Source organism: Zosterops lateralis (assembly GCF_965231275.1).
Source record: "Zosterops lateralis genome assembly, chromosome: 18".
Taxonomy (NCBI): Eukaryota; Metazoa; Chordata; class Aves; order Passeriformes; family Zosteropidae; genus Zosterops; species Zosterops lateralis.
This window is the reverse complement of record NC_139778.1, coordinates 8,429,184-8,456,559: the sequence shown is the minus strand read 5'-3', so window position 1 is coordinate 8,456,559 and position 27,376 is coordinate 8,429,184. Positions and strand designations below refer to the sequence as shown.

Sequence of the window (27,376 nt, the reverse complement as noted above, 5' to 3'; positions counted from 1 at the left end):
GTCAATAAAACCACGCAAAAATTCTCAGATCTTGAAGGGGATCATTTGAGGGGAGCATTTTATTTTAGTTGATAAAAATAGATTGCCCAATCTTAGAAAATTAAATAAAAACAAGCAATTAGCCCAAAACTGCTTTGCTATATTACTACTCTCCACTGTATTTTCAGGACAAAGAGTGAGTTCTGGGGAAGCATTACTGACCATACTCTCCTGCAAATATCATGGACAAACCAGGATCAGTTACTAGAAGACGTAATCTACCTTTGAAATTTCCTGTAATGGTTCAGGTATTCCTGAGCATTGTTTGGAAAAAACCCTGAAATTCTGAGGTGTTTGAGGCAATCCCACTCTGTGTTGTTCTGCTGATGTGTCCTGTCAGTGACAGTGCAGTTAGCAAAGTTGGAGATTGATTCAGATTGTAGTAGTTTTACACTGTAATTTCATATAACAGCTTCACACCACCATTTAATTCAGAGAAGAAACAGTCCTTTTATTAAAATTAAAAGTTGCTGAAGATTATTCTGATACGAAACTTTTTCTGTTAGTCTTATGTTTTGCCCAGGTTCACTAGAAAGTGAATTTTTATAGAAAATCTGCATTGTTGTACTTAAACAATAAAGATGCAGTCAGTTGTCACTTCAAAAATGAGTTGTGCAGTTTTGTTACTCCTAGTGATAATTTGAGGGGATTTTTAGGAATAGGACAGAGCTGCCCCAGTGCTACTGGTGAAGCTGCTGTTGTCTCACAATAGTCACTCTCACCACAGGTGAGAGTTTATTTTCTTACCAGGTAAGAGACTCTCTGTGTAATCAGTTCATCACATGACATACAAAGTTTATTTGGCTTTTGCCTTTAGCAATGCTTGTAGCATTTTCATTAAATCTTACTTCACTGAGCCAGTTGTCACTTGTTCTAGGCCAGGTGTCACTGGTTCTGACTCATGATGCTGTTTCCTTCACAAAACTGAGCGTTTCCTTCCCATGAAGCATTGGTGATTACTAAACCTCTTGCCTCTGGTCTTTAATGTCTCTCTTCTTTTAGGTCATTTCAGCCAGACTTAGGGATACTCTGAGTCCATGAACTTGGTCTCTTTAGTAGTTCAACCCAACAGCTCAACTCGAGTCAATCCACTTTATATGATGGGCAGCAAATGCTTTTTTCTTGCTTTTCCCTAGGGATGGAGAGCTGATGATGTAAGTCACCACTTACATCAAGTAAGTTGTGTTGTATTAGATATTGTAAATCTTGTGGAATGCTTGAAGCAAACACTGAGAAATAATTGACGTGTAATCAGTGAGAGGGGGGTCCCTCCCAACATGTACTGAAATCAGTTTCTTCACACAAGGGATAGAAATGAATTGCTTGATGTAGTTAATGCAATAAAAGGTCTGACTTAAGCAGCCTGGTCTGTAGAGACAGATACAGAAGATGAGTCACTAAGCTCCTTTGTTTGAATGTTAATTATTCTTAGGACCTTTGATGTGTGTTTGGGTTCTCAATGAGTTAAATTGAGTTTATTTTGACACCTTTGGGAGTGTATCCTGGAGCATTTTTTAGGCTTAAAGAGAAAAAAATTACTTGTAGTTATGTTTTGAACAAAGCTGCTCTGAGAGTGTTTACAGTTGTAAGAAGAAATCAATGAAATAAAGATAACTCTACTGTTATCCCTCATATCCTGCTTTTTTTCTGTCTCTGGCATTAAATGTGCTTCTTTGGGTGGCTGCTGCTTTCAGCTATGTTGCAGCCAGAGATCTGCTTGGGTAGGGGGGTTATGGTTTTTTAATCCATGTGAAAGCAGGTCATCGTTGCAGGCCCTTGCCATCAAACACAGCAGCTGGTGTGGTGCTGTGCCCTGCAGAGTGGTGCAGACTCTGTAAGACCCGGAGACTGAACCCTGAATTTCCTGTTCTAGTCTTGCTTAGCTCTGCAGATATCCCAGTACACTCAGGCTGCCCAGAATCTCTGCCAGTTTCCCAGTCAAAGACTGTCAAATCATCAGTGTTTTTGTTCTTATTTCCTTGCTGTTGCATCATGATGTTTGCATGGAGACAAAAGAGGTGAAAACCAGTGTTTGCTTGGTCATGTTTTATCCTCTTACTCAGACTCATTCCAGTGGAGTTTGATTTTCCCTGTGGAAGTGGAGGTACTTTAGAGGATTGCATCCACTTGGCTTCTGAGGTATTTTGTGCCAGTATACCCATTAATAAGCACATATTTGTCTTGGAAATTGTAGAGATGTCTTACAAATCAGGATACTTCTATGGTGTTGGCAGCAGGAGTGAAAATCCTGTGATTCTGGATTTTTGTAAGCTCTCAGTAATTTTGATATATTTAGTGTTGGTGGAACCAAGCAAAGGATTTCAGAAGACTTTCCCAAGTGCTTTGTAGTTTCCCATTTGATGAACCAAGTTCCAGGAACAGGAGGAGGCTGCTGAGAGTTTACTTTCAAACTGTGCATCAGCCTTTCTAAAATGAGCAAGATGTTGCAGGCCTGACTTAATCCTGTATCTGGTGAGTTCAAGGGATTGAACTGCTAGTATTTTGACTTTTTCTTTTTCTGTGTGTGCAGATCCTGTCCTCCAGGTGCCGATCCATGTGGAAGAGTAAGTCTGTTTCCTTTATCTTATTCACAGCTTGTTCAGTTCTCATTGACATCTTGAAATTTGGTTTAATTTGAACCAAATCCATCTGTGTTCTAGACAAGGTGCACACATTGCAGCAGGCAATTTAAGGTGGTTTGGGTAGCAGATAAAAGGATAGAATTAGCTACATATAATAGCTAAAGAGAAACAATCTGTCTGCAGCCATTGCTGGGTTTGGACATCGGGGTGTGAACTGTACCACAAGTGGCAGATGTGAAATGACAGAGCCAGGACTGATTCTGGGTTCTGTCCTCACCCCCTCAAACACAGATTAAACACAGGAAACTCTAACCACCACCATAACCAGAATCTACAAATGACATCCTTGAGCTGTAACTTCAGATTGGTCCCTGCAGCAACCTCACATTTAGGTAGAAAACTTGGGGCTTTGTCTCTGGAGTCAGTGGTGACATCCTTTCATTTTTTAATCACAGAATCATAGACATTAGGGTCTGAGTTTGTTTGGGGGTCTTTGTGTAGTTTGGGTGTAGGGATCCCTTTACCCCTCAAATTTACTTAATTCTACCAACTCCTTCATTGTTTCTTGTCTTCCTTATGCTCTCTGGTTTTGTTTATTTGTTTGGGTTTGTGCTAAATCTGTATTATTTTAAGAGCTTGTAGGTTTAGTTTAAAAGCTTTTACCTGAATCATTGCCTGCCACATTTGGATCTTTGTGCATTTTAATACATTAGTGGTCTTAATGTTTTATCAGTTCTGAAACTTCCTTATATTTTTTAATTTTTACAGTTAATAAATGAAACTTCAAAAACTTTCATGTCAGATGAACTTCTCTGTAAAGCCAGTGCTGACCACAGTTTCTTTTCTGCTTTCCGAGAACCAGAGTACATTTTTATCATTTATAATTGCTGCTTAAATCCTAGGCCAGCATTTCTTCCAGACCCAAATGATGGCAGTTTGTACACGCTTGGTGGCAAGAATAGTGAAGGCTTGACTGTAAGTATATTTTAAAATTCTCTCCTAAAAAGTGCCCCAGTCAACCTCATGCCTTTGTAGAAGGAAACCATACTTATATTTTGTTAGAGCAGAATGTTGACACCTTGTGATTGTCAGGAAGTGATTTCTACTTGAAAATACCAACACCACGTCTTGTCCCCATGTATGACTTTTCTGTAACTTGCTAAAATAACAATAATTACAAATAAAATTCATGTTTTGTTATCCAAATTCTGAATAATCTCTGTGTGATTTGATAGGAAAGGTGTACCCAAAATAACACCAATCAGATGTCTCACTCTCCCCAAATACTTACATTTCTAAAACCATCTGCCAGAAGCAGGATTAATACATACTCTGTGCTAACCCCTTTAGAAGGCATTTATAGGATTTAGTAAGCAAACAAAAATGCTGAACCTTTCAGATTACTTACCAATTTTTAAATTTTGTTGTGATGCTCAGATAAAATGTTTGGCTTCCTACAAGAATTTTTTTCCTCAGCTGCTATGATTTCCCTTAGGAACTTCAGTATTGTTAAATATTTTATTATTTACTCTGGCTGAATTCCCAGGTATTGCAATAACCAATAAAATTATTGTTTGTTTGTTTGTTTTCTCCCTAGAAACTTCCATTTACTATCCCAGAGCTGGTGCAGGCATCTCCCTGTCGCAGTTCTGATGGGATCCTGTACATGGGTGAGCTCAAATTTTATCTCCTTTAGATTGTAAGATGTTCAGCAACTACAAAATGTAGACACTCCCAGACAGACTGAAGGAAATAGGCCTTATTTTGAGTATTAATTATGGTTTTTCATAAATCTTTCTGATGACAGAAAAATCTGATTAATGTAGAATACAATTACTGTGTGATGATTAAAACCCAGATGTTTTTCCTGAGGGAAAAAGTACCTTTCCTAAGCAATGAAATGTCTATATGGGGATTTTTGCTTTCTTGAGATGCAGTCTTTCAACCAAATATGACTTCTACTTAAAATCTTCTTATGATTGATTATAAATGTCATTGACTGCCTGATAATTAGGATACAATTGCATTGCACCAGAGTTAGATGTCTTCCATTGTCTGACGATTCACTGTCAGTTCATTTATAGGACAAATAATAAATTTATTGCTCACTGTCCTGACTCATTCTAATTGCAGATGGATTTGGAGTGGAAGGACAGTTATTACTTATCACAAAAGTAAATTATGTGAAGATCAGAGTGAGCTTAGTACTGGTGATTTTAAATCTCCTGAAGAGCCAATGCTCCTTCTGTTTCTCTGCTTCATGTCTTGCCAGCAAATGAGAGAAAAATGTTTATTTGAAGCTTCTAAGCATGACATACATGTATTAATTTCAAAGAAATTCTTAAGGCCTTGGCTCACATAGTCTTGAATAAAATGTTTGGATTACTATCCTTAAGCAATTTGAAAGGTGTAGACCCTCAATTTTTTTTTTCCACCTCCTGTCTTTCACCATGAGATCTTCAGTCTCCTCCTCTGAGAGCTCCTGGGATCTGCTGCACTCAGAGCTCTTAGGTTTTGTGTGGAAAAAATCATTCAGCCAATAGTACTTACTGTTCTAAACATTGTATTTGGGCTTGGGGTTTGTGGTCAGTATTTGGGATTGGCCAGTAGTACTAAATGATGAAGCTAAGCCTTGACTATGAAAAACTGTTTTATTAAAAATGCTTTGTTTCTGCTAAGTCCATGAGTCTACTAAAGAAAAAATAAGACTGAAAATTTGGATGAAAGTGCAGTTCTAACTGAATGGTAATGTGGCTTAAATTATGATTTCAGGTAAAAAGCAGGATATTTGGTACGTGGTTGATCTCATGACTGGGGAGAAACAGCAGACCTTGACTTCCTCTTTTGCTGAAAGTCTCTGCCCATCAACATCCCTCCTGTATCTTGGGAGAACAGGTCATATGCTTTTTTTTCCCTGTAGTTTAAAAGAAAATTCTGTTTTTTAAAGTTTAGGTTCATAACAAATGACCCTGTCGTCAGTTCAGGTTTTGAAATTTATTTCTCAGAAAAACTTCTGTGAATTATGATTTTTGACTGTACACGGGAGAATTATTAACTTTAGCAGCAGAAAGATACTGTTTTTAAACTTTGGCAGTAGGTCCATTAATCTTTTGTTCACTAAGTGGCATTTATATTGTAATTAATGGTGTATTCCAGTACCAGCTGTGAACTGTTCGTTCTGTACATACAGCTTTTAAAAAACTGCTTAAAGAAGGTGGAAATAGAACAGATCCACTGACATCACAAGTACAGTGTGCTAAATAACTGGTAAAGTTAGACCAACACCATGGAGGTTTTGACTAGAAATAACAGGAATAAATGTTACAGACTTGACCTCTCTGTCAGTGTGTTCCTTAAGTAGGATAGTGTTGGGAAAATGAAATGCTGACAGCAGTGAGTGCTGTGTGGTGTTTGAGGAGTGTCTCAGATTTGAGAAGATTGATTCTGTTCTCTCATAGGCTTTTTTGCTTCACAGACTGTATATTTTTTAACAGAGTACACGATCACAATGTATGACACCAAAAAGAAGGAGCTGCGATGGAATGCCACCTATTTTGATTATGCAGCTACTTTGCCTGATGAAGACATAAAATACAGTAAGAATTTAGTTGCTGTCTCCCTCATGCAGTGGAGTTTTGTATATAGGCAAAAATCCTCTGATATTTTTGTGTGGTGCCTGTACTTCTGCCCATTTTTATTCATCACACAGTACAATATCAAAAGCCTGTTAGGTAGCTTCAGGTGAACTGAATCCAGGAGGGTATAGCTCTTGAAGTTGGGATTCCCTCAAATCAGTGAGAAATGGCAGGAGAGGGAGCAAATCTGAACTGTGGTGCAAAACCTGATTGTTGCAACACTTTTGAATGGCAGCTGGACTTGTGTCAGTGCAGTCCTGGCTGGGGCTTTGCTGCTCAGCTGCCGTGCAGTGAGTGAGAGCTGTGGTGGTGACTGCACGTTCTGCAGGCAGAACTGCTCTGTGCACGATCAAAGCTACGGAATCCAGGTAACCTCCACACATCTGTGCCTTGCAGAAATGTCTCACTTTGTGTCAAATGGGGACGGGCTGGTGGTGACCGTGGACAGCGAGTCCGGGGACGTGCTGTGGATCCAGAACTACGCGTCCCCCGTGGTGGCCTTTTACATCTGGCAGCGAGAGGGGCTGAGGAAGGTCCTGCACACCAACGTGGGCATCGAGACCCTGCGCTACCTCACCTTCATGTCCGGGGAGGTCGGGCACATCACCAAGTGGAAGTATCCCTTCCCAAAGGAAACAGAAACCAAGAGCAAACTAACGTGAGCCCAAGATTCTGCTGCTCTCACTGTCCGTTTGACAGCTTTGTTATTAAACAGAACAGTCCAGGGTTGTGCTGCAAGTTGCAGCTTGGTGAAAAGAATGCATAAAAGCATTTCTAGTTCTCTGGGTGTTCTTTTATATAATATTTGATCTTTTAGTGTGATCTTTTTGTTTGGTCAGAGACCAAACAAAAAAACTCACAAACTTAGGCAGTGTATATTCCTAAGTTTTATCAGATGTTCTGTGTTGAATAGTTTCTCACAATGTGGAATTAAATTGGTTTTCCTAACATGAAGCCTTTCACATTATAAAAATGGTGCACAGCATCTTGGCAAATGCCAGTTATTGAAAAATGCAGAAATAGGACATGAGTTATGTCAAATGAGCGACAGTGCTGTGAATAATGAACTAACAATGCTTTCATAATTAAAAAAAAGGCTTCATAGTACAGCAGTACTTTAAATAATTTTACAGATCAAGGCTTTTCAAGATACAAATTCAAGATTTGGGAAAGCTTCTGCTCTGGTTCTGCAGGGTTGTGCTGCCCAGGTTTTAGCTGAGATGGTAACACTTCCATTTGCCTGGTGCTAACAGTGACTGTGTTTCTGCAGCCCAACCCTGTACGTGGGGAAATACTCCACCAGCTTGTATGCGTCGCCCTCCATGGTGCACGAGGGAGTCACTGTTGTGGTAAGTGAGGAGCTGCCAGCTGGGAAAGTGCCTTTATGGAATTAGTGCTGTCCTGGGCTTGGAAGAAAGGTTGAAATGGAATCATGCATAAAATTATATTAAATTAAAATAGAAAATAAGCCACTGAAGACTCTACATCTACAGAAATTTGAAGGGTTTCAGTATTCTTTTAAGAAAGGCATAGGAAATTAAGTATTTCCCAGAACAATTAACAACCATAGAATGCTTGACCACACTTCTGGAATCATTTCCAATGCTGCAAAGCAGTAATTGCAGCTCCCCAGGATCTGTGCCAGGCAGGCTTAGCGGGAGCAGACCTGAGGTTACTGCTATTGTTGGTGCTTTGTGGTTCATGTTAAAATTGATGGTTTGTTCATCAAAGTTACTCCACACAGACAGGAAACTGCATCGTAGTTCTGATTTGCTCATTGTGGCTGCCAAGTAGGAAATACAGATCCTGCTTAACTTCAGGAGAAAACAAAAAAAGAGTAATCTCATCTCCTAGGCAACATGTCCCTGAAAAGGTCCAATGTCCAAGGTTGTGGAAGCAGCTGCTAAGGGGATAAATGGCCATGTTTACTGACAGTGACTTTGCTGACAGTAATCTTTGCTTGCCCACACATTTTGACCTCCACCTTTTAATTTAGTTGCCTATTTAAATATTCTAAGGTCACAGTAACAGTAATTGTAACACTGATCTCTCTGCAGCCCCGGGGCAGCGCCATTCCTTTGCTGGAGGGTCCAAAAACAGAAGGAGTCACCATTGAAGACAATGGCGAGTGTGTGATCACACCCAGCACTGATGTGAAATTTTCAGGCAGGCTGAAGGAAAAGCACAAGCTCAACTACTGGAATGACTGGCTGCTGATAGGTGTGGGAGGCCTTGCCTGGCCATAATTACTGAATTCTAGTAATAGTGTCTAATTCATCCTCATTTGCATATAAAATAATGTGTCACCTATCCACCTGCCTTCTTTATTTCTCAAGGCTCCTGCCTTATTCTATGATGAGGTGAAGTGCTTCATGTGTGGAAAGTTATTTATTGCTCATTTTCCCCCTCCCTTGGAGAGGGGTATAGTTATTATTTACTATAAATACTGTATTTGGGTCTACTTGGATTTTTTTATTGTGCGTGCTGTTACCTTAATTCTCATGATATGGATCAGACAGTCATGTTATCTCTATTTTGTAAATGGATTAGAACACAGAGGCTGAAGATGATGTTTATTAGTTGTCAGCCTGTCCTGTGTGTCCCAAGTCCCTGAATTTCGGAATTGACTTTTCAGTGCATTTACAGTTTTGGTTCAAAAATGAGGAACTGTCTGAGGTTCAGTTTTAAGTGATGACTGGTGATAATTGAGTGATATTTGTGACAGGAGCTCTGGGGCAGGGGCAGTGTGCAAATTTCAGCTTTTTCCAAGTGCCATCTTTCTCTTCCCATGATCCCTTTCCTTGTTAATACCCTCTCTCCTGCAGTATGTCAGGCAGTTCCCTGAAACAGTTCATGATCCTCTGCAGCTCTCATTAACCTCTGCCCTCCATTTTCCCTCTCCTTTCTCTTTCCTGTTCTATACATGAGCATCATGTTTTGTGATATTCTCACTCTTCAGCAAAGATGCTGCAATCAAGGATATCTTTCCTAAAAAAGGACAACTTTCTCTTTCAACAAATGTGTTTTATTTAAAGGGCACCATGAAACACCATTATCTGCCCCCACGAAGATCCTGGAGAAATTCCCAAGCAACTTACCAAAGAGGCCTGAAAATGTGATTCCAGCTGACTCTGAGAAAGCCACTATTGAAGAGGTTTGTGATGAGAATAATTGTCTTACTGCGTGAGAGAAGAATATAAAGGAGTAGAAGTTGGGGAAAGACACAGAAGGAATGGAATTACTTCACATTTTTTCTGTCAGATGTTTGTGTACTGAGCACATGGAATCACTGGTGTCGTTTCAGAATTAAGGCTCTCCGCTGCTTTTTTTTCCCCCCACAACTTTGACTTTGGTTTAGAAATTACTAAAAATGATGTAGCAGAAAGGCTGTCTATGAATGCCTTGTTACTCACAGAGATACTGAGCTAACAGAGCTTTCTTTGCCTCAGGTCATTGACATTGCTGAAGGTTCCTCAACAGAAGGGCCTCCAGCTGCTCCAAAGGATATCGAGGAGGCTCCTGCTCGGCCCATCCTGCGGCCGGAGGCTCCGGTGGACTCCATGCTGAAGGACATGGCCACGATCATCCTCAGCACTTTCCTGCTTGTGGGCTGGGTGGCTTTTATCATCACCTACCCGATGGTAATGTGACCTGGCTTAATGTGCTTTTGAGTGTTGGGAGCATCAGGGACATTGTAGAGCCCAGAAATGATACAGGAGTTAGTGACATGCTCCGGGGATTTTTCCCTCTTCACAGATGTGCACTGGGGAACAAAGGCACAAGTTTGATTTAGCAGGGATTACTCTGGCCACATGTGCCAGCTCTAGGGAGGCTTTCTTTTCCATCCACCAGTTGTGGTTTTTTTAGGTATTACTCTTTTTGGATGTGATCTCAGCACGATTGGCTTCACTCGTCTCTTCCTTGCCTGAACCACTGTCAGGTTTTCCAGGTTTTGGATCAAGCCTTTATCCTTCTGTGGTTTAAAGACACCTGGTCAACCTAGTAACAGCTTTTTTAACCAAGCCATGTGATTTCTCATCTTGGCAATGGAAATCCAGAATGAAATAGAAATTGTCAGTGAACATTCCTCATCCTGTGTGGTTGGTAGGGACAGGGCAGGAGAGTTTGACTCCCACCTTTTAGAAGTAGTTTCCCACTAGCTCTAGAGTTCCCTTGCATGACCTGACTGCCAAATCCTCACTGAAGTCCTTTCTCACAGAGTGTCCACCAGCAGCAGCAGAGGCAGCATCAGCTGGAAGAGAAGATCCAGCTCTTGCAGCAGCAGAAGCTGCCCTTTGGTGCTCCCGGTGACCTCCCGTCCGAGGCAGATTTCCTGGACATGTCATACGGCCGGACCGAGAGCTCAGCTGCCAGCACCCCAAACCTGTCCCCCAGAGCATCAAACCACTCTGCCTATTCCAACATCTCCACATCTGACGTGGGGAGCTGCTTCTCCGCTGAGCAAGAAGAGGGAGGTAAAGTTGACTCCGTTGGTTTATTGTGTCTCTATTTCCCCAGTCTGTGTGATGGTACAGTGGAATAGTTATTGATGATACCTCATAGCTCATCAAGGTAAAAGAACCATTGTCCTCATTCAGGCTGAGCTCTGCACCTCAGCAGGATTGTTGCTGTACAGTAACAGCCAGCAGAGGGCTCGTGCTGCCCAGGGCAGTGTGTTCCTGTCACTTGCAGCCATTCCAGGGAGATACTAATTTAAACAAAAATACATACTTAGATGATTAACTGGACTCAAGAAATAGGGATTAGGCAGCATAATCTTCCTGCCTTGTCTTCTTGTGCACTCATTTGTCCCTTCAAAGGTTACTAAACCCACTTCCATAACTGTCAGTCAGCATTTCCTAAATGTCTATAAACTTTTAGAAAGAGTTTGGCTGCTGTGAACCACTCATATCTCATATCCATGAGCCATAAGGTGTATCTAAATATATTTTGATTCTTGATGTTGGCTCATTGAGTCACCACAGACTATTTGCCTACTCAGGGTAAGTACCAATGTGGACATGTTCATTTCTTTTGATCATATGTGTGTTAAATTTAAACATGAGCTAAAAGACTGGCCCAAAAGTCTGTGCAGTTGTAAAAGGCTGCCTTGCCCCATCCTAAACCAGTGCTTGTTTTTGTTTCCTTGTTTAGATGAAGAAGCAAACCGAGTGATTGTTGGCAAGATTTCATTTAACCCTAAAGATGTACTGGGACACGGTGCTGAAGGGACAATTGTTTACAGGTAGAAGAGAATGTGTGCATTAAACAGACCAGTGTTGTGTTTGTATTAGGTCCTTTTGTTTTTTTTATAAAAAGCCCTCACGTCTACCATGAACAGAAATGAAACTTTTTGCAAACTCTGGAATATTTTCCTGCATTTTCTTCACTATCAAACAACTACTTTACTTCCCTTAGAGGTGTTTATTGGCCAAATGTACCTGTTTCCAGCATAGGAAAGGCTTTCATTGGCCTCTACAATGGCTGTTGTCACGTTTTCTGTACGTGCTCTGGCTCCAGAGCGTGAAGGGTTGTTGTGCCTTCCCTCCCTGGCTGCAGGGGCTCTTTTGATAACCGTGACGTGGCAGTGAAGAGGATTCTCCCCGAGTGCTTCAGCTTTGCAGACCGGGAGGTGCAGCTGTTGCGCGAGTCCGACGAGCACCCGAACGTGATCCGCTACTTCTGCACAGAGAGGGACCGGCAGTTCCAGTACATCGCCATCGAGCTCTGCGCTGCCACCCTGCAGGAGGTGACCATGGGCCTGGGGGCACCTTCTCCTGCAGGGCTTTCACTTTCCTTCAGCTTGTTGCTCAAGTGCCTGACACAGGGGATGTTCCATTTACTCCTACTGTCACCTCTGTGACAATTCTGTGTTCCTAGAACAGGGCTGTTCTCAGACCTGTAGAGAGACATCCCTAACCCTGCACTGACTTATGGACAGAAGCTGTTGTCCTTTGATTTTTAATTTCTTGTGAAGGACTCCCTTCTAGTCATCCTCCCCCTCCTACCATGCAGACTTTGAACAGTCTTCTTTCTGGAGCACAGTGCTACACAAAATTCTAGCTCTGAATGAGACTTTAGAGATCATCACCTTCAGCCAAAAATAAGCTCTTTGCTGTGTGCTACCAGCTAGCCCAATTTATCCAGTCACAACTCTTTTGAGGGGTGAAGTGCATGAATTTATTATTTATGCAGCTTCTAAGCAGTGCTGTGGCTGACTCTCCATGTTCTCTGTTGCAGTATGTTGAGCAGAAGGCCTTCAGCCACCATGGTTTACAGCCCATCACTCTCCTGCAGCAGACAACGTCTGGGCTGGCCTACCTGCACTCCCTGAGTATTGGTAAGAATGAGTCTCCTTCCAGGACTGGATGGAGGACTACATTTTCTTAGCTGGAAAATAAAGAGAAACTGGTCTAGTACTGGTCTGTTCACCTGGCCTATTGGAAAGTGTCCCTGCCTATGGCAGGGGAGTTGGAATGAGATGATCTTTAAAGGTCCCTTTGGATTCAAATCATTCTGTGGTTCTATGATTTGACATTGGCCTTGTCCTTACAACACCCTGCAGCCCCAGAGTACTAAAGCAGGTCCTTACTGTTGGTGCAGGGTGCTGAAGTTTTTAGATGGGAGTCGTGTAAAACATGGTGGAATAAAATAACGCAATTGCCAATGAAAATCATTTGAAGTTAAGACTTTGGTTTAATGAATGGTGGGTCAGCCTCGTGAAAGGTCCACTTAAAAATTTACAAGGATTGTCGGGACTGCCAGAGTGGATGAGTGGGTGTTTGTAACAGTCCACAGGGACCTGAAGCCCCACAACATTCTCATCTCGATGCCCAATGCTCACGGGAAGGTGAAAGCCATGATTTCAGACTTTGGGCTGTGCAAGAAGCTGGCAGTGGGCAGGCACAGCTTCAGCCGCCGCTCGGGCGTGCCGGGCACTGAAGGCTGGATCGCCCCGGAGATGCTGAGTGAAGACTGCAAAGAGAACCCTGTGAGTCCTTACCCTTCCCAGGCTGCCTGGGACCAGACCCTAAAACAGGCAGCACCCGGTGCCTGGGCCTCCAGGCTGCCTTGCAGCTCAAATCTGACAGTCAGAAAATTTCCTTCTGCTCTCAGATGCAAAATAACCCCCCTATGAGAATCAGAGCTGTAGGGGGAAAAGATGTCGCTGCTACTGGAGGGTGTTTCTTTGCAGACGTACACCGTGGACATCTTTTCAGCTGGCTGTGTCTTCTATTACGTGGTGTCTGAAGGTGGCCATCCCTTTGGCAAGTCCCTGCAGCGACAAGCCAACATCCTGCTAGGAGCATACAGCCTGGAGGCTCTGGATGCAGGGAGGCATGGTAAAGACTGCACTGCAGGGATCAGTGGGCAGCCCGGGCTGCTCAACACTAATGACAGAACTAAGGCCCACAGTTACAGGCCTGGCAGAGAGGGAAGTTGTACTCCTCAGGTCCTCCTGAAGTGTCTAAAGTTCTTGGAGTTAGTATGCCAGAGCAACTCTGGAATACACAATTTGGAACCCTGCAGTCTTGACTGTGATGTTATTTCCTGTACTTAAAGGGTAGGAGAGAGCTGAACTTTGATATTCATAGTCTTTGATATTTTTTCTGTTGGTCATCCAGCACATCTGTGAGGGCAGCACTTGAACTAGCAGGACAGGAGGAAGTAGAGACCATAATGAATTTCTAAAGTACAAAACATTTCACTACAGCCTAAGGGTATAGAGAAAATAAAGGAAGTAAATTTCTTTGCGCTTCCTTGCAGAAGACATTGTTGCTCGTGATTTAATAGAGCAGATGATAAACATGGACCCTCAGAAACGGCCATCTGCCAGCTGTGTGCTCAAACACCCCTTCTTCTGGAGTCTAGAAAAACAGCTCCAGTTCTTTCAGGTTTGTGATGACCTCTTCTCTCCTCTCAGGGCTCCTGTAGACTTTTTCAGGTCTTGAATTCAGTCTCTTGTGCCTGAGGTCACAGAATCCACAGCCTTACTGTGAGGAGTGAGGCAGCCCAGTTGTAAAACCTGGGTGGAGCTCCCCAGCAATTGGCTTAGTCTTACAGCAGATCTTTCAGAGGGAGCCAGAGCTGATGTTACCAAGGTCAATTGGTGGGAGGAAAGTCTCCTCTGGCAAATGCAGTACCCACAGAGAACCTGGCCAGGAGGGTTTTCAAGAACAGGAGTGAACATGCACTGAATCCTGATGTGGGGAGGGAAGTGGCTGAGGGCTTCAGATCCTTTCCAGTCTTCTCCTCTTTAAAAAGGCTTTGGCAGAGGGTGAAACAAATCATCTTAGGAACTTCTATTCCTATTCCCAAGTGCTGTCATGGAGTGAAGTGGAATTCTAACTTTACTACTAGGACAGGCTGTACTTGGCCAGAAGCAAAAATTTGAAAATATTGGGAAAAACTTGGAAATAATCTGATTATAGAATAACTAGAATAACTATAGAATAACTAGAAATAATCTGATTGTCTCTTCCAGGATGTTAGTGACCGGATAGAGAAAGAATCTTTAGATGGTCCAATAGTCAAGCAGTTAGAAAGAGGTGGAAGAGAAGTGGTGAAATTGGACTGGAGAGAGCACATCACTGTTCCTCTTCAGACAGGTAATGGACAGCATTTTATCATAGCAGGAATTACCTGCTGTTCCAGTTTGCTGGGACAGGAACATAAAACTAACACCGTCTCAATTTTGGCACATCACGTTGCTTGGCAGTGAAGTGTTTCAAATGCAAGTACATGTTTATGTACTGAAACACACCTAAAAGGATCTGTGACTGCAGACACACACCCCCAGCACCTACAACTGCATCACAACACAAAAAATTATTTCTCTTGCAGATCTTCGAAAATTTAGATCCTATAAAGGTGGCTCCGTCCGGGACCTTCTGAGGGCGATGAGAAATAAGGTAAAGGAGTATTTTCCTGGTGCACCCCAGGCTCCTGCCTCCAGCTGCTGTTGTTGCCAGCTTGTATCAGACACTGATTTAGGTATTGAGATCCTTTACGAGAGCCCAGTGGGAGGTTACTGTGTCCAGGAACACAAGTAGCTCTGTTTACAAGAGGCTTCTGAACAAACCCTCTGACTGAGTTTTTCCCTCTTGTGTTTTCCTCCACAGAAGCACCATTACAGGGAACTGCCTTCTGAAGTGCAGGAGACCCTGGGCTCCATCCCAGATGATTTTGTGTGTTACTTTACAGCTCGTTTCCCTCGCCTGCTCCTGCATACCTACCATGCTATGCACATCTGCTGCCAGGAAAGACTCTTCCAGCATTACTATGCTGAGGACTCTGCAGAGCTGAGCCTTACAGGAGAGACAGTTTGAGAGGAGGATGGAGCTTTCTTCTCTGGGACCAACATTCCAAGCACAGGCCTACCCTTAGCAGGAAAAAGTGGGATCAAAGAGCTGAATTCTCTGAAGAAACCAAGCTTCCAAAAAGTGCCTTGTAGCTGTGCCTGTGCTGGATCAGGAGATGGTGGAGCCCAGGGCGTGAGTGGGAAAGTGATGAGCCCTGGGAATGGAGTTACTGACTCCAAGGCAGTTTTCAAGACTGTGGAAATGAAGAGCAAGAGCTGGATCTAACCATCACCCAATATCCCTGTACTGTATGTGATTTTGTAACTGATGTGTTTCACTACAAAAGAGAAAAATCAAATTCAGTGATTGAAATCATATAATTACTTGGGACTGGGATGTGTAAAAGGAGCCCTTTGGTTGTAGCAAATAATCTAAACCTGCCATTGCACTAAAGCCACATTGGGCATTAGGCACACCACAGTGATTGTAAAGGGAATCATTCATGATTATCCAAAAAAATGGTATGAAAGTACCATTTCTGTTGAATCAGTACTACCCTGGAAAATTAGTCCCTCATACTTGAGCAGAAACAGTTTTAAAAAATACTGACTTGAAACATTAGTTCAAGAACTGCCTACTCTGAAAATAAGCCTTGGTGTTTAATATGAACCAGTATTCACAGAAGAGGTTGAAGAGTTCTCGACTTAACTCACAGTATGAGAACAGATCTGCTCAAGTACCTGCAGCAAACACTGATGGCAGCTGGGAGCTGCCTGTGACTCATCACCTGCAAATATCCCTCAGGGGGTAAGAAAAGGCCACAGCCACAGAGCCAGGGCTGAGAGGAGTCCCAGAAAAAAGAGCTAAACAGGAACTAAGAGCTGTTCAGAGCAATGAAGCCAGGGCAGTGTTTAAGGAGTGCCACAGAGCTGTAGAACCTCATTTCCTGTGTGTGGGCTGGTAATTCCATCCACAGGAGCCTGTGTAGTTAAAGAATGCAGTATTTCTTTACACTGGCCCTGAAGCTGTGACAAAGTGTCGTGTGTGCCAGGATGAAAAAATGCTGAATTCTAATGTAACTGGGGTGTTCTTTTACAATATATTTATTTAATGTATTTTTATTTATTTAATTTTTACTACAAAGTGGTATCAAATCCAAGTGGTACAAGTATGAAGCATGCCAAATCAGTCTTAATCAGTTTTGTGTTTATATTTAATTATCCTAATAACTGGAAGAGAAAAGTGACACTGCATCTTTCAATGGAATTAATTAAAGGAGAAATTACAACGTGAGAATTTGTATGACTGTGCCATTGAGTGTTAAATAAATTACTGCCAGCTACTTTTCTGGAGATGCTTTACAGGATTTTGCCCCCTACTTTTACAATGTGTGCGAGCAATTTACCTAAGATGCCAAACTGTGCAGGTTATGTGTTTCTAAAGCTTGAAAAAATGATGGTAATTTTACCTAAAAAGATTCAAAGCCTATTTCATATTTTTGTATTTTTCATGTAAAGGTCTTTTATAAATCTACTAAATAAATACTTGTACTCAGATTAAAACCCTACTGGTTTTTAGTGCCAGTGTGTGCCCAGGGAACCCAGCAGGCCTGGTGCTGGCAGAGCTGAGCAGGGGACAGCCAAGGCCTGCAGCAGCCCCGTCCTGCCTCCATCGGGAAGGGACACATCCCTGGGTTTTGAGCCTGCTCAAACCATTGCCTGCCTGCTGGTCCAACACAGGATGCAGTTGTTGTTCAGGTGGGGGGAACACTGACCCTCCCTGGAGACCCAGGACCCTCATTTGTTATTCTGACAGTCCCCAGGCACCAGCCCCCTCCAGCCTGGTGGCTGAGGCAGGTGCACAGGTGAGATAAAAGGGCAGGAATTTGTGCTGCTGTGCGATTAAAAAATACCCACAAATAAATGGTTTTGGTGAAACTGAGCTGCCAACTGATCACGTGTTTTACAGGAAACAGAAAGTCACTGAGACAGAGGGCAGGGATGAGGAGCCTCTCGTGCTCTGGGACCCTGCCTGCTTCTCCACTACTTACTTGGTGAAGGGCCCTGGAGTGAGGAGGTAGCTCACACAGAGGGCAGTGAGGTGGATCTGAAAGTTAAAAATATAAAATAAAGAATAAATACATCCCACAACCCATCCTGACACTCAGCTAGCTTTGGTGGGGGTGAGGCTGCTGGATTGCAGCCCCACCCACCAGTAGAACTGCTGCGAAGGGGGTGGAGACTTGATAGATCACCCCGAGAATGTTTTTCTAAAGCAGTTTCCCCTTTTTGTTTCCGGATTAATTGTCAAGACATCTGCAGGACGTACAGAACTGCTCAGACTGCTGCCCGTGCAGAGCCTGGCAGCGCAGGTGTTGGGAGCACCTTCCCTCCCTTCTCCTGTGGAAACCCTTTCCCTGCAGGCAGCCAGCACTGGAGACACTCGGGCACCCGCGGGCTCTGCAAGGTAAGCTCTCCGTGCGGGTCATTCTCAGCCTGGCGGGTTACTTTACTGGTAGCAGGTTTAACCAAAAGTGAGGATGTCCCTCCACTGCCACCCGCCCAGCTCTGTCCCCCCGGCCACCCCACTGGGATAGGGGCTGCTCGGCCGCTCCACGGGACCCTCTGAGCAAAGAGTCTCTCTCGGAGAGGTGGGAGCGGGGCGCAGATAGCTCTGCCCGCAGCCCCGCAGCTGCACCCCCGCTCCGCCACGCGCAGGGTACCCCGAGCCCCCTGGAGCAAAAACCCGCTGCCATCTCCCACCGCTCCAGGAACCAGGAGGGGTGAGGGACCCGCGGGATCCCTCCTGCCGCGCTTCCCCAGCCCTGCCCCCACTCTGCTCAGTCTCCTTTTCAGTTTCGATTCCCGGGGAAGGCGCTTTGCTCTGAAACGCTTCCTGACGTCTGCTGTCACAGGGGGCTGCGGCACTGACACAAGGGCGGGACGGGATTCACCGCAAGCCCACCCACTGTACAAGCCCAGCCCTGGGAGGTGCCCAGAGGCACTAAAAGATCACTATTTCAGGGACACTTTTAGCCCCCTTTCCCGGGGAAAGCTGCACCAAATGTCAGTCGAAATCCATCTCCCACCATTTTCATAACTGTGAAAAACGAGGTTCACTTTTTAGTAAATTTTAAGGAATATGTTTAATAAAATAATTAAGACAATTAGGAGATAAGAAAAGAATGGCCGGCCGGGTGACTTGGCATTCAGCCAAGTCCACCCCTTGCTTTCTCAGAGAGACTCGTTAAATACCCTTCCCGTTATATCGATATATGAAATTCCATAAACTAGTTTCCATATTCCAGGAACCGTTTTGCATGGCCCCTCCTTGGGTCCGCCTTTTTAGAGCATGCGTGTTTCGTGGCTGTGTCCTTTTTATCGCTTCCAGTTTGGGCCTTGGTCCGTGTTTTCTGCGGGTGGTAGATGCTGGTAGTTGATGTATCAGTAGCAGAGTCTTCTTTACATGTTCACTGGATGTTATCCCAACCAGACAGACAGTTTAAGCATACTTACATCAACTACTCCCTTTATATCTAGTCTTCTTTTACCAATAGCAGAAATAAACTTATATCCTATATCCTTACTATGTTATTAATCATATAGCACACATCTTGCGAAAAGCCAATTTTATAATACACACTTACAACAATAACCAACCTGTTTACACTTACTCTGAGGGATGCCTTACACCTACAGCACATCAGGGCAGTCCCGTAACAGGCTCCTCCCTCAGAGCCAGCTGCTCACCACAAAGCTCCAGCCAGGCTGGTGCCTCAGCCACCCAAGGCTTCCATAGGGCTGACCAGATGCAGAAAGGGTAAATGTGCACTTGTTGGTTTTTCCAGCATACCCTATTCTCCCACAACCAGTATCTCCCCAAACCACCTCCTTCTGCTGAACTTACTTCCTGCCAAGCCATGGTCCCAGGGAGTAAACGCCCTTCTCCTTCCCTTAGTCACCATTATTACACCTGCAGATATTGTGGAAACCTTGACCAGCTGCTCCTTTCACACTTGCTGAGAGCACTGTTCAGTACCACGAGCTGCAGGGGTGGAGCTGCTGAGCTCCTGCACCTGCTGAACCAGAGTTGAGCCTCCACACCACAGTAAGAGAAGAAACACCACTACCACCACAGTGCACCTTTCACTGTGACCCTGGTGACCAGGCCATGGATGGTTACTCCTGACTGTGAACGTCTCATATCTCTGTTGTCACACTGAGAAGGTGTATTTAACCCATTCCTCCCGCAGTACAGAACAGGCTGTCCCTGCTGCAACCCATCTCTGAACCCCTGGAATGGAGGCTGGGCACAGGAAGGATGTCATGACTGAGGCCAGGACACCCTGCTAAACAGAAAACCACCTGCTGCATTGGGCAGCGAGTCAAACTGCTTCTTGGAAATTCTGGTAAGCACCAGAACAGATGTGGGAAAAGAGAAGGAGCAGAAGAGAGTACACTCTCCAAAGGGAGGGGGAAAAGTAAGGGTGAAGAAACAAAAGGCAGGGAAAGTGAGAAAAAGCAATAAAAAGTAAGAGATAGAACCTGGGGGATACAGTGGTGGGGAGCCTCCTTTTCTCCAATACGTAACAGAAGGAACTGGGGCTCAGCTGTCAGCACAAGTCTCTCCAGCAACCCCCTATTTCTTTCACATCCATGTGTGTGTCAGAGGCAGGAGCAGGTGCCTTCACAAAGGCACACAGAAGCAGTGTAGCTGGCTAGAACAGGCTTTTAGAGGCACAGAAATGACCAAAAAGGTGGGCAGGAAGTTGGGAAAACAGAACACCAAACTCAGCTTGAACTATCAGAGAAATGTGAACTGTAAATCTAAAGACTTACTTTTCCCTCACCCAGGGTCTTGGTCATTAACAGCAGGATTCCTCTCACCAAAGACAATGGGTATGTATTGCTTTCAAAAAATTTTTACTTTGTATGTAGCAATTTACTTTTTAATATCTGCATTTGAAGGATTTACCTCTAGTGGGGAACTAATTAGCACTCCTATCATCATCTTGTTGCCATTTGATTCAATAAACTGTATTTAGATAGTAGTAAACCTTAATAGTTGACACTTAATTGACATTAGTAGTAGTCATGCTAAGGTTTGGTAAGCCGCATGTAACCTGTAGATGAACTGTTATAGCAGATTTTGTCAGATTTTGCAATGTAAGCAGCGTAGCTGAGAGATAATCACTTATCTTAAGGAATGTATCTCATTTATCTAAAGAATGTACCTTTTGGAGGGAATGTACCTTTTGGCAGAAACTTAAATGTCAGAGAGATTATTGTAGCAGGTGGTAGAAATGAAGTAAGAATTTGTTATGATGAAGAAATCATGTAAAGAAACATAAAAACCCTGTGATTTTTCTGTGAGATAGGGCTCTGTCTTTGGACACTAGTCCACAGGCTCCCGGGCCCTCAATAAAGCACCACATAAACGACTTTGGTTGTTTGTGTCTTCTTCGGATCAGGCAACAATCTTAGGGTTTGTATTGATGCTATCCTCACTACCAAAAAATAATCAGACTCAAGTGGGTAAATTATTTACCCAAACCTGTCCAGTTTAGGGAATCCAGCCCTGTCAACTCTCATAAACCTTATCACATCATTCCCTGCAATGAGGATCATTTCCAAGTCTCCTTCCTAGTTTCCTGTTTTGCTGATTTATTAGTCTTGCCCCATTGTTCAGAACTGCTTTTGATTAAGGTTTTGGATACTTTGTAATCAGAACTGACATATTTGAGAAGTTACAACTTGCTCCCTCAATGTGATTGGTAGAAACAGAATAACAGTGCAGCCAAACAAACAATAGTTTGTATTAGTAATATATGATTTTAACTTCTAGATTACAAAACATTACCTGTGAAGGAATGGGTTGAGAATCATGTCAAATGCTGGCTGGAATCTATTGGAATCAAGAAGGAGTATGTAGATAAACTATATGCAGAAGAAGTGACAGGCCCAGCACTAATGGAACTGGATGAGTCTTTCCTCAAAGAAATGGGAATGAAGAAAGGCCAAATCCAGATCTTAATCCACAAGAGAAATGAACTTTTGCGGCTCCAGGACAAGGCACAGCAAGCCGAGGACTCGAGCAGCAAAACACCCGACAGAATGGATGCACAACCAGGCCCAGGCAGGGCCAGCAATGCCCCTGCTCAGGGTACGAAGAGTGAAGGCAGCTCTGGTGCAGTGGGTACAACCAGCAGCAGTAACACAGCTCCTACTTCTGTCAAGAAGCAAAAAACCAGCAAGAAATCCCAGCCTCAAAAGGCTGATGAAGTTTTAGAGCTCAGAAACTGTCGGCCATTTAGAAGTCAGGATGCTGGTTTCAAATATGAGAAAGACACTGTTCTTCCTCCAGAATCAGGAGTCAATGATTTAATCACTCCTTGCCACGAATACAAATCTTTTGCCATTGCTGCAGAACTGAAAAAACTTCAAATGCAATCAAAATTTGCCTCCGAAGTGATACGATTTGCTTCAGCCTGCATGAACACTCGAACAAATGGCACCATCCATTTTGGTGTCATGGACAGCGTTGAGGACAAGGGCTGGAAACATGGACAGATCGTTGGCTTGAAGATCAAAAACCGAGAAGACTTTGTTGATGCACTGGATTATATAGAAAAGTGCTTTCGCAGTGATTTACAAGAAATTGCAAGGAAATGTATTCATCCACCTGTGTTTGTTGAAGTGACTTCAAAAGACTCTCAGGAACAAAGATTTGTAGTGGAGGTTGACATTGAACCAGCACTCAATTTGGTAAAGAACAATTATTTTCAAGTTTATTTGCCAAAATACAATGAAGAAGTTAAGAAGGTGATTCTGACCAAAGAACGAGCTCTCTACCAGAGATTACGAGCAAAGTCTGAACCTGTGGAGGAAAACGAACTTCCTGCTTTCATTCAAGCTATACAAGACAGGGATGCGCAAAGAGAAAAAGCTGAGCTCTCCAGCACACAAGTACCTAAAGAAATACATGAAGATTTAGGAAGAAAGTTATCAATTCTATTAAATGGTGGCAAAAGCTACATGGATGATTCCCCATGGTACATCCTTGTCACAAACAGATGTGAACAGGATAATCTGAACTACATCAATTTTTTAATGCACCTGAACATCTTCTGTGTCTTTGACTTTGATGAACATTCCAATGTGTCAGGGCTGTATAGCAAATACAAAGAGCACCATGAAACAAGTTCTTATTTTTTACAGGATTTTTTAGAAGAAATTAAGACCGATAGTTCTCCCTCTCAGAAACTGTTTGATCAGACCAGCTGGATATTCTGCAATGGGCGCAGTGACTTCCTTGGGGATGAAAAATCTTGTGATGAAAATACATGGATTAGAACAAAAAAAAAATACCTGAAGAAAGTAATTACTTGTATCTGTGAGGAAATTCTGCCAGAGGGCTCTTTCACCGTGCTTTTTCTATTGCTATCACCAGTGCAGAAACCACTTGTGGACACTTTTCAGGAATTCTATACAGAGATGAATGGCACGGAATACATCATCTGCATTGCAGAGGACAGAGAAAATTACACAAAATGGGCTAATCTAGCTCAGGCATCCTGCAGCATTGAGACCCTAGAACAATGCAGTGTTGTGGGTATGAAGCTCAGTCATGTGGATGCCACCATCCAATCAATGCTGTCTTCTACAGCCCAACCCAGACACCTGCCAACTTCCACTGGAGGCGTGTGTACACTGCCCATGCGGGAAGAAGAGAAACTGTATTCCCTAGAAATCCTTTGTGCTGACCAATGTGATGATATCAGATTAAATCTTTTGTCTGATGAACAAAAACAAGAAATAGAACAAGATTTTTACCGTGGGAAAAAAATCATGTGGGAAAATTTGTGGCTTGCTGATGGAAAACTCTGTGGGGACATCATTGAACGTGAAGCATGCACAGAGGCAAGTAAACTCTTAGATGGCATTTTACGAGGAAGTGGACAAAATTATTCTGTGGCAAAACTAAATATATTTCACCATCCTGGGAGTGGTGGAAGCACAATAGCAAGGCAAGTTCTATGGAAAAGCAGAAAACGTTTTAGATGTGCTGTTATCAAGACCTCATATTCACCTTCAACTGTTTGTGATCATGTGCTCGCCCTTAGAGATTATGAAGAAAAGGAAATCACTCACTGCTTTCCTGTGCTGCTCCTGATAGAAGATTATGATGATGAGTACTTTGAAGACCTACAGAAGGAGTTAATGGAGGCTGTAGCAACCAGGAAAATGAATACCTCCAGGCCTTACTTCATCCTCATACGCTGCAGACGATCCAATAACCCTGAAAAGCTTTGCAAGGCTTCACCACTGGACACAGTTGCTGTCACTCACAAACTGACACAGTCAGAGAAAAATCTGTTCAACACCAAACTTAAAAACCTGCAGGAGAAATACACTGAGCCAGAATTCATACTTACGTTTGTGCTGATGTGTAAGGAGTTCAATAAGGCATATGTGTCAGACACAGTAAAGAACATACTGCGAGGCATCGACCCTTCCTCTCGTGACACCTGCTTGATGCGTTATGTGGCTCTGCTCAACTGCTACGTACCCAATTCATACATTTCACTGTCACACTGTGAGGCTTTTCTGGGGCTGGGGGCATATACAGAGAGTAGAGCAAGAGCATATGATTTCAAACATCACTTGAGTGAACAAGTAAGAATGATTTTTATTGAGCTAAGGGAAAGTACCAGTTATATTTCATCTGTTCGGATAATACACCCCCTGGTTGCAAAAGAAATTCTCCATCAGCTTTCAGGGAATCAATCACTAAGTCAACTTGCAACAGCTCTTCTTCAGGAAAAGGCACTCTTTGAAAACAGATTTGGACGAGAAGAATTCATAAAGTTTATCAGGCATCTGTTTATTCGACGCGATAAAAGAAGCAGGGGTGACAATACTGATACTTTCTTCTCCCCATTCATTGAACATGTCTGTGAAGCTGAAGACTGTGAAAAAGCCATTGCTGTTTTAAAAGCTGCATATGAACTCCTTGGAAAAGATGCATTTTTTGCCCAGCAGCTTGCCAGACTAAATTACAGCAATGAAAAATTTGAAGATGCGAAATACTGGGCAGAGGTTGCAAAATCTCATTTGCCAACTGATTCTTTTATTTTGGATACAGAAGGTCAAGTCTACAGGAGATGGTTTAGTTTCACTGTGGATAAAATGGCAGAGGAGGACACCCCTGAAAGAATCACTGAAAAGATAATGATTGCTCTTAAAGCCATGAAATGCTTCAGGGCTGCACAACAGGCAGCAAAGGAAGAACGTGAAATTATGAACAACGCTGGCTACTTTGGAGAAGTGGAAGTAGGATGTCGCCTTCTTCGATTTTTGTCCACACTGCCTGTATTCCACAGAAGTCCAGAGGGGGAACATACTGAGCTTGTGAAATACCTCACCACAGATTACATTCCTGAAGACATAAAAAAGCCATGGGGAACGCTTCATTCCCGCTTAAAAGGCTTACGCCAGAACCTGTATGACGCTCTGGATTGGATTTCAGAAGAACTAAGTTATTTCCAAACAGATAAAAACCAAGAGGAGGATGATGAAAATGATGATAAGGAAGAACAAATTTATAATCCCAGAAAATGGCTGAGACACCAGTCAATGGTATATGCTAAATTCTTCATCTCAGCATCACTTATTGATGACAGCAACAATGGTCCTGACACTCAGCTCATGAGACGCATGAATATTTATAAGAGTGGTGGAGGAAACTTCACCAATATCCTGTCATTCTTCACAGATAAGAAAGAGAACAGGTCAGCTGAAAAGCTAGAAAGGATCCTTAGTTTCTATCCAGAAAACGCGCAGAGGAACAAACTGGAGGACAGTGATTTGATAAATTTTATTTTGTCCCACATCACATTAGCCTGCTTAGCACCAGGATCAGGCAAACTCCTTCCACTGTCAACTCTTCGTGAGCTCAGTTCAAGATTCTTCAAAGCAAAAAAAAAAGTATTTCCAGCAAGTGCCTTTTTTTTACTCACCTTGCTGTACTGGCCAGATGATGCATTAGACAAAGAGCCTAATCCTGATAAAGATGACATTTTAACTTCAGCGCTTCAAACCCTGAAACGCTTATATGACATCAAAATGAAAGATGTTCCTACCAGAAAGAAAAGAATCTACACCCCTTTTTTTCTGGGAAAAGGTTATGGCTTAAGTAAGATTGTGCACAAAGATAAAATTGACAAATTGATGGAGGGGTCCTTAAATGAGAAGAGAATGAAGTGGCTGCATGGAAGTGTATGGAATATTTCCACAATCCGTGACAATCTCAAAAGAGTTTCTGGCTGGACCAAGGACAGGAATTTATTTATACGTGGTCATGTGAAGGAGCTCCCTGTCTTGCCACTCCATCATCACTCAGTGCCTGGTGGAAATGAAAATGTGACCTTTTATTTAGGCTTTTCATTTAATGGTCTTGTTGCTTACAATATTGAGGTTGAAAATGACCCAGCCATCAAAAGAACATAAGATATGTAAGTACAGTGCTGTATGCACTGTGCTCTTAGAAGGCACAGCACTGGAAGTGTCCAGTCTCACATTTAAAACTTTTAAAAGTGGACTGCACTGGGTAACTACCAGGCAACAAGAAAATCAGAATTAACAATGATAATTGTGACCAAATAACTAAAAAGATTTGAAACTACAAGTAAAATGAACTTTGAGCCAAGCCTTTGATAGTTTTGGACTCACAGAAAACAAGACTGCAAATGAAAGACAGCAATCGATCCCTTCCTTCTTATCCCGCAGGTTAGGATTTTAAGTTAATTTCTGCACTGTCCTGAGCAGTAAAAGAATTTATTCAGTGCGACTATATTTTTCTTCCTGAATCAGAAAAGTGAACACACTCCATACACTGCTGACATGTACGATGTATGAAATAACTACCAACTGCAAAGCCAGTATCAGTATGGAAGCAATTTTAAAGCCGACTCTGCAATCAGGACTAATAAAAAATAGGTCTCAAATTCTGCATAACTGCTTCTCTCTAGACAGATCTGTATCTGGGGTGGGGTGCAGAGACATGTGAGCAGAGTCATGGGTGACATAAAAGATTATTTGTAAACACTATTGTGTTCATAGTCCAAACAATTCCTACACTTGGTGAAATGATTTTGCATTATCATCCAAGGAATGCCACAGAATACAGAACTCAAATTTGTCTAAAGCATACATCCATGATCTGAAAAATGCAAAGGGGTTTTTCAGTGCTCTGTTTGCAATCATGTCATTTAGCTTCTAATATAACAAGTGTGTTGCTGGTTTCACGTTGTTTGATCTAAGATATTGAGACTAAAATTGCTAAAACCCCTTGTACTATAACTTGCTTTAATCCAATAAATATCTTTTATGAAGGACTATCATTTCTATGTGAACTTTATTACCCTGAGGATGTATTTCCAACCGTAGCTAGGTATGATTTGCTTTTCCAACTGCAGCCAAGATCTGGACACAGCAAAACACTGTAAAACCAACTGCAAGCCATGGTGAATTCAGAAGATGGAAGACTATTGTCTAGTCCAAGCCTTCACATTCTCGCCTCAGGTAGCAGAAAACAACTAGCAAAAGCAAGAGAGCTGGAGGGCCACAGAAACCTCCCTCTGCTCCCCAGCTCTGATGCAGGGGACAGGACTATGTTTGTGAAGGTAACCGGGCAAAGGCAGCTTCCCCAAATCTAGCCTGGGGCATTAGGATAGCTTCAACTCAGAGCAGAAACAGGATATGTAAACTTACTTAAAAGCACAGGAATTAGAAGCAAAGCACTGACTGCTCACCAGATA

At 42.9% G+C, this 27,376-nt stretch overlaps 2 protein-coding genes across 5 annotated transcripts in view; both read left to right on the top strand.

Moving 5' to 3' along the window:
- The window catches only part of ERN1 (endoplasmic reticulum to nucleus signaling 1), a 31,317-nt gene extending 14,210 nt beyond the window's left edge, over positions 1 to 17,107 (top strand). Inside the window, exons 3-22 of one of the 2 annotated variants that reach the window (XM_083874770.1) lie at positions 2,570 to 2,603; positions 3,524 to 3,596; positions 4,219 to 4,291; positions 5,394 to 5,516; positions 6,116 to 6,217; positions 6,653 to 6,914; positions 7,527 to 7,605; positions 8,314 to 8,476; positions 9,292 to 9,410; positions 9,706 to 9,897; positions 10,476 to 10,731; positions 11,411 to 11,501; positions 11,816 to 12,005; positions 12,497 to 12,596; positions 13,048 to 13,247; positions 13,452 to 13,599; positions 14,024 to 14,151; positions 14,742 to 14,865; positions 15,101 to 15,168; positions 15,461 to 17,107. In XM_083874770.1, coding sequence (XP_083730896.1) covers positions 2,570 to 2,603; positions 3,524 to 3,596; positions 4,219 to 4,291; positions 5,394 to 5,516; positions 6,116 to 6,217; positions 6,653 to 6,914; positions 7,527 to 7,605; positions 8,314 to 8,476; positions 9,292 to 9,410; positions 9,706 to 9,897; positions 10,476 to 10,731; positions 11,411 to 11,501; positions 11,816 to 12,005; positions 12,497 to 12,596; positions 13,048 to 13,247; positions 13,452 to 13,599; positions 14,024 to 14,151; positions 14,742 to 14,865; positions 15,101 to 15,168; positions 15,461 to 15,562 — 2,627 coding nt within the window. In that variant the 3' untranslated portion in view covers positions 15,563 to 17,107. Of the gene's footprint in view, positions 1 to 2,569; positions 2,604 to 3,523; positions 3,597 to 4,218; positions 4,292 to 5,393; positions 5,517 to 6,115; positions 6,218 to 6,652; positions 6,915 to 7,526; positions 7,606 to 8,313; positions 8,477 to 9,291; positions 9,411 to 9,705; positions 9,898 to 10,475; positions 10,732 to 11,410; positions 11,502 to 11,815; positions 12,006 to 12,496; positions 12,597 to 13,047; positions 13,248 to 13,451; positions 13,600 to 14,023; positions 14,152 to 14,741; positions 14,866 to 15,100; positions 15,169 to 15,378 lie in introns of both variants that reach the window. The other variant, XM_083874769.1, reaches the window with a different exon arrangement.
- A 418-nt stretch (positions 17,108 to 17,525) lies between these two features.
- On the top strand, positions 17,526 to 26,954 carry SAMD9L (sterile alpha motif domain containing 9 like). 3 transcript variants are annotated; one of them, XM_083874630.1, is made up of 4 exons: positions 17,526 to 17,611; positions 17,870 to 18,024; positions 19,811 to 20,456; positions 21,403 to 26,954. In XM_083874630.1, the coding sequence occupies exons 3-4, from the start codon at positions 20,303 to 20,305 to the stop codon at positions 26,064 to 26,066; spliced, it is 4,818 nt and encodes a 1,605-aa protein (XP_083730756.1). In that variant the 5' UTR covers positions 17,526 to 17,611; positions 17,870 to 18,024; positions 19,811 to 20,302; the 3' UTR covers positions 26,067 to 26,954. The 3 variants fall into 3 exon arrangements, with proteins under 3 accessions (XP_083730756.1, XP_083730757.1, XP_083730758.1); XM_083874631.1 differs by lacking the exon at positions 17,526 to 17,611 and adding an exon at positions 17,618 to 17,634; XM_083874632.1 differs by lacking the exon at positions 17,526 to 17,611 and having other exon boundaries at positions 17,743 to 18,024; positions 19,811 to 19,966; positions 20,412 to 20,456.
- The last annotated feature ends 422 nt before the right edge of the window (positions 26,955 to 27,376 follow it).

Coding starts and splice junctions, on each gene's coding strand:
- SAMD9L (XM_083874630.1), top strand. CDS start 20,303: ATGACCAAAAAGGTGGGCAGGAAGTTGGGAAAACAGAACACCAAACTC. Junction 20,457..21,402: donor CCTCTCACCAAAGACAATGG/GTATGTATTGCT, acceptor TTTAACTTCTAG/ATTACAAAACATTACCTGTG.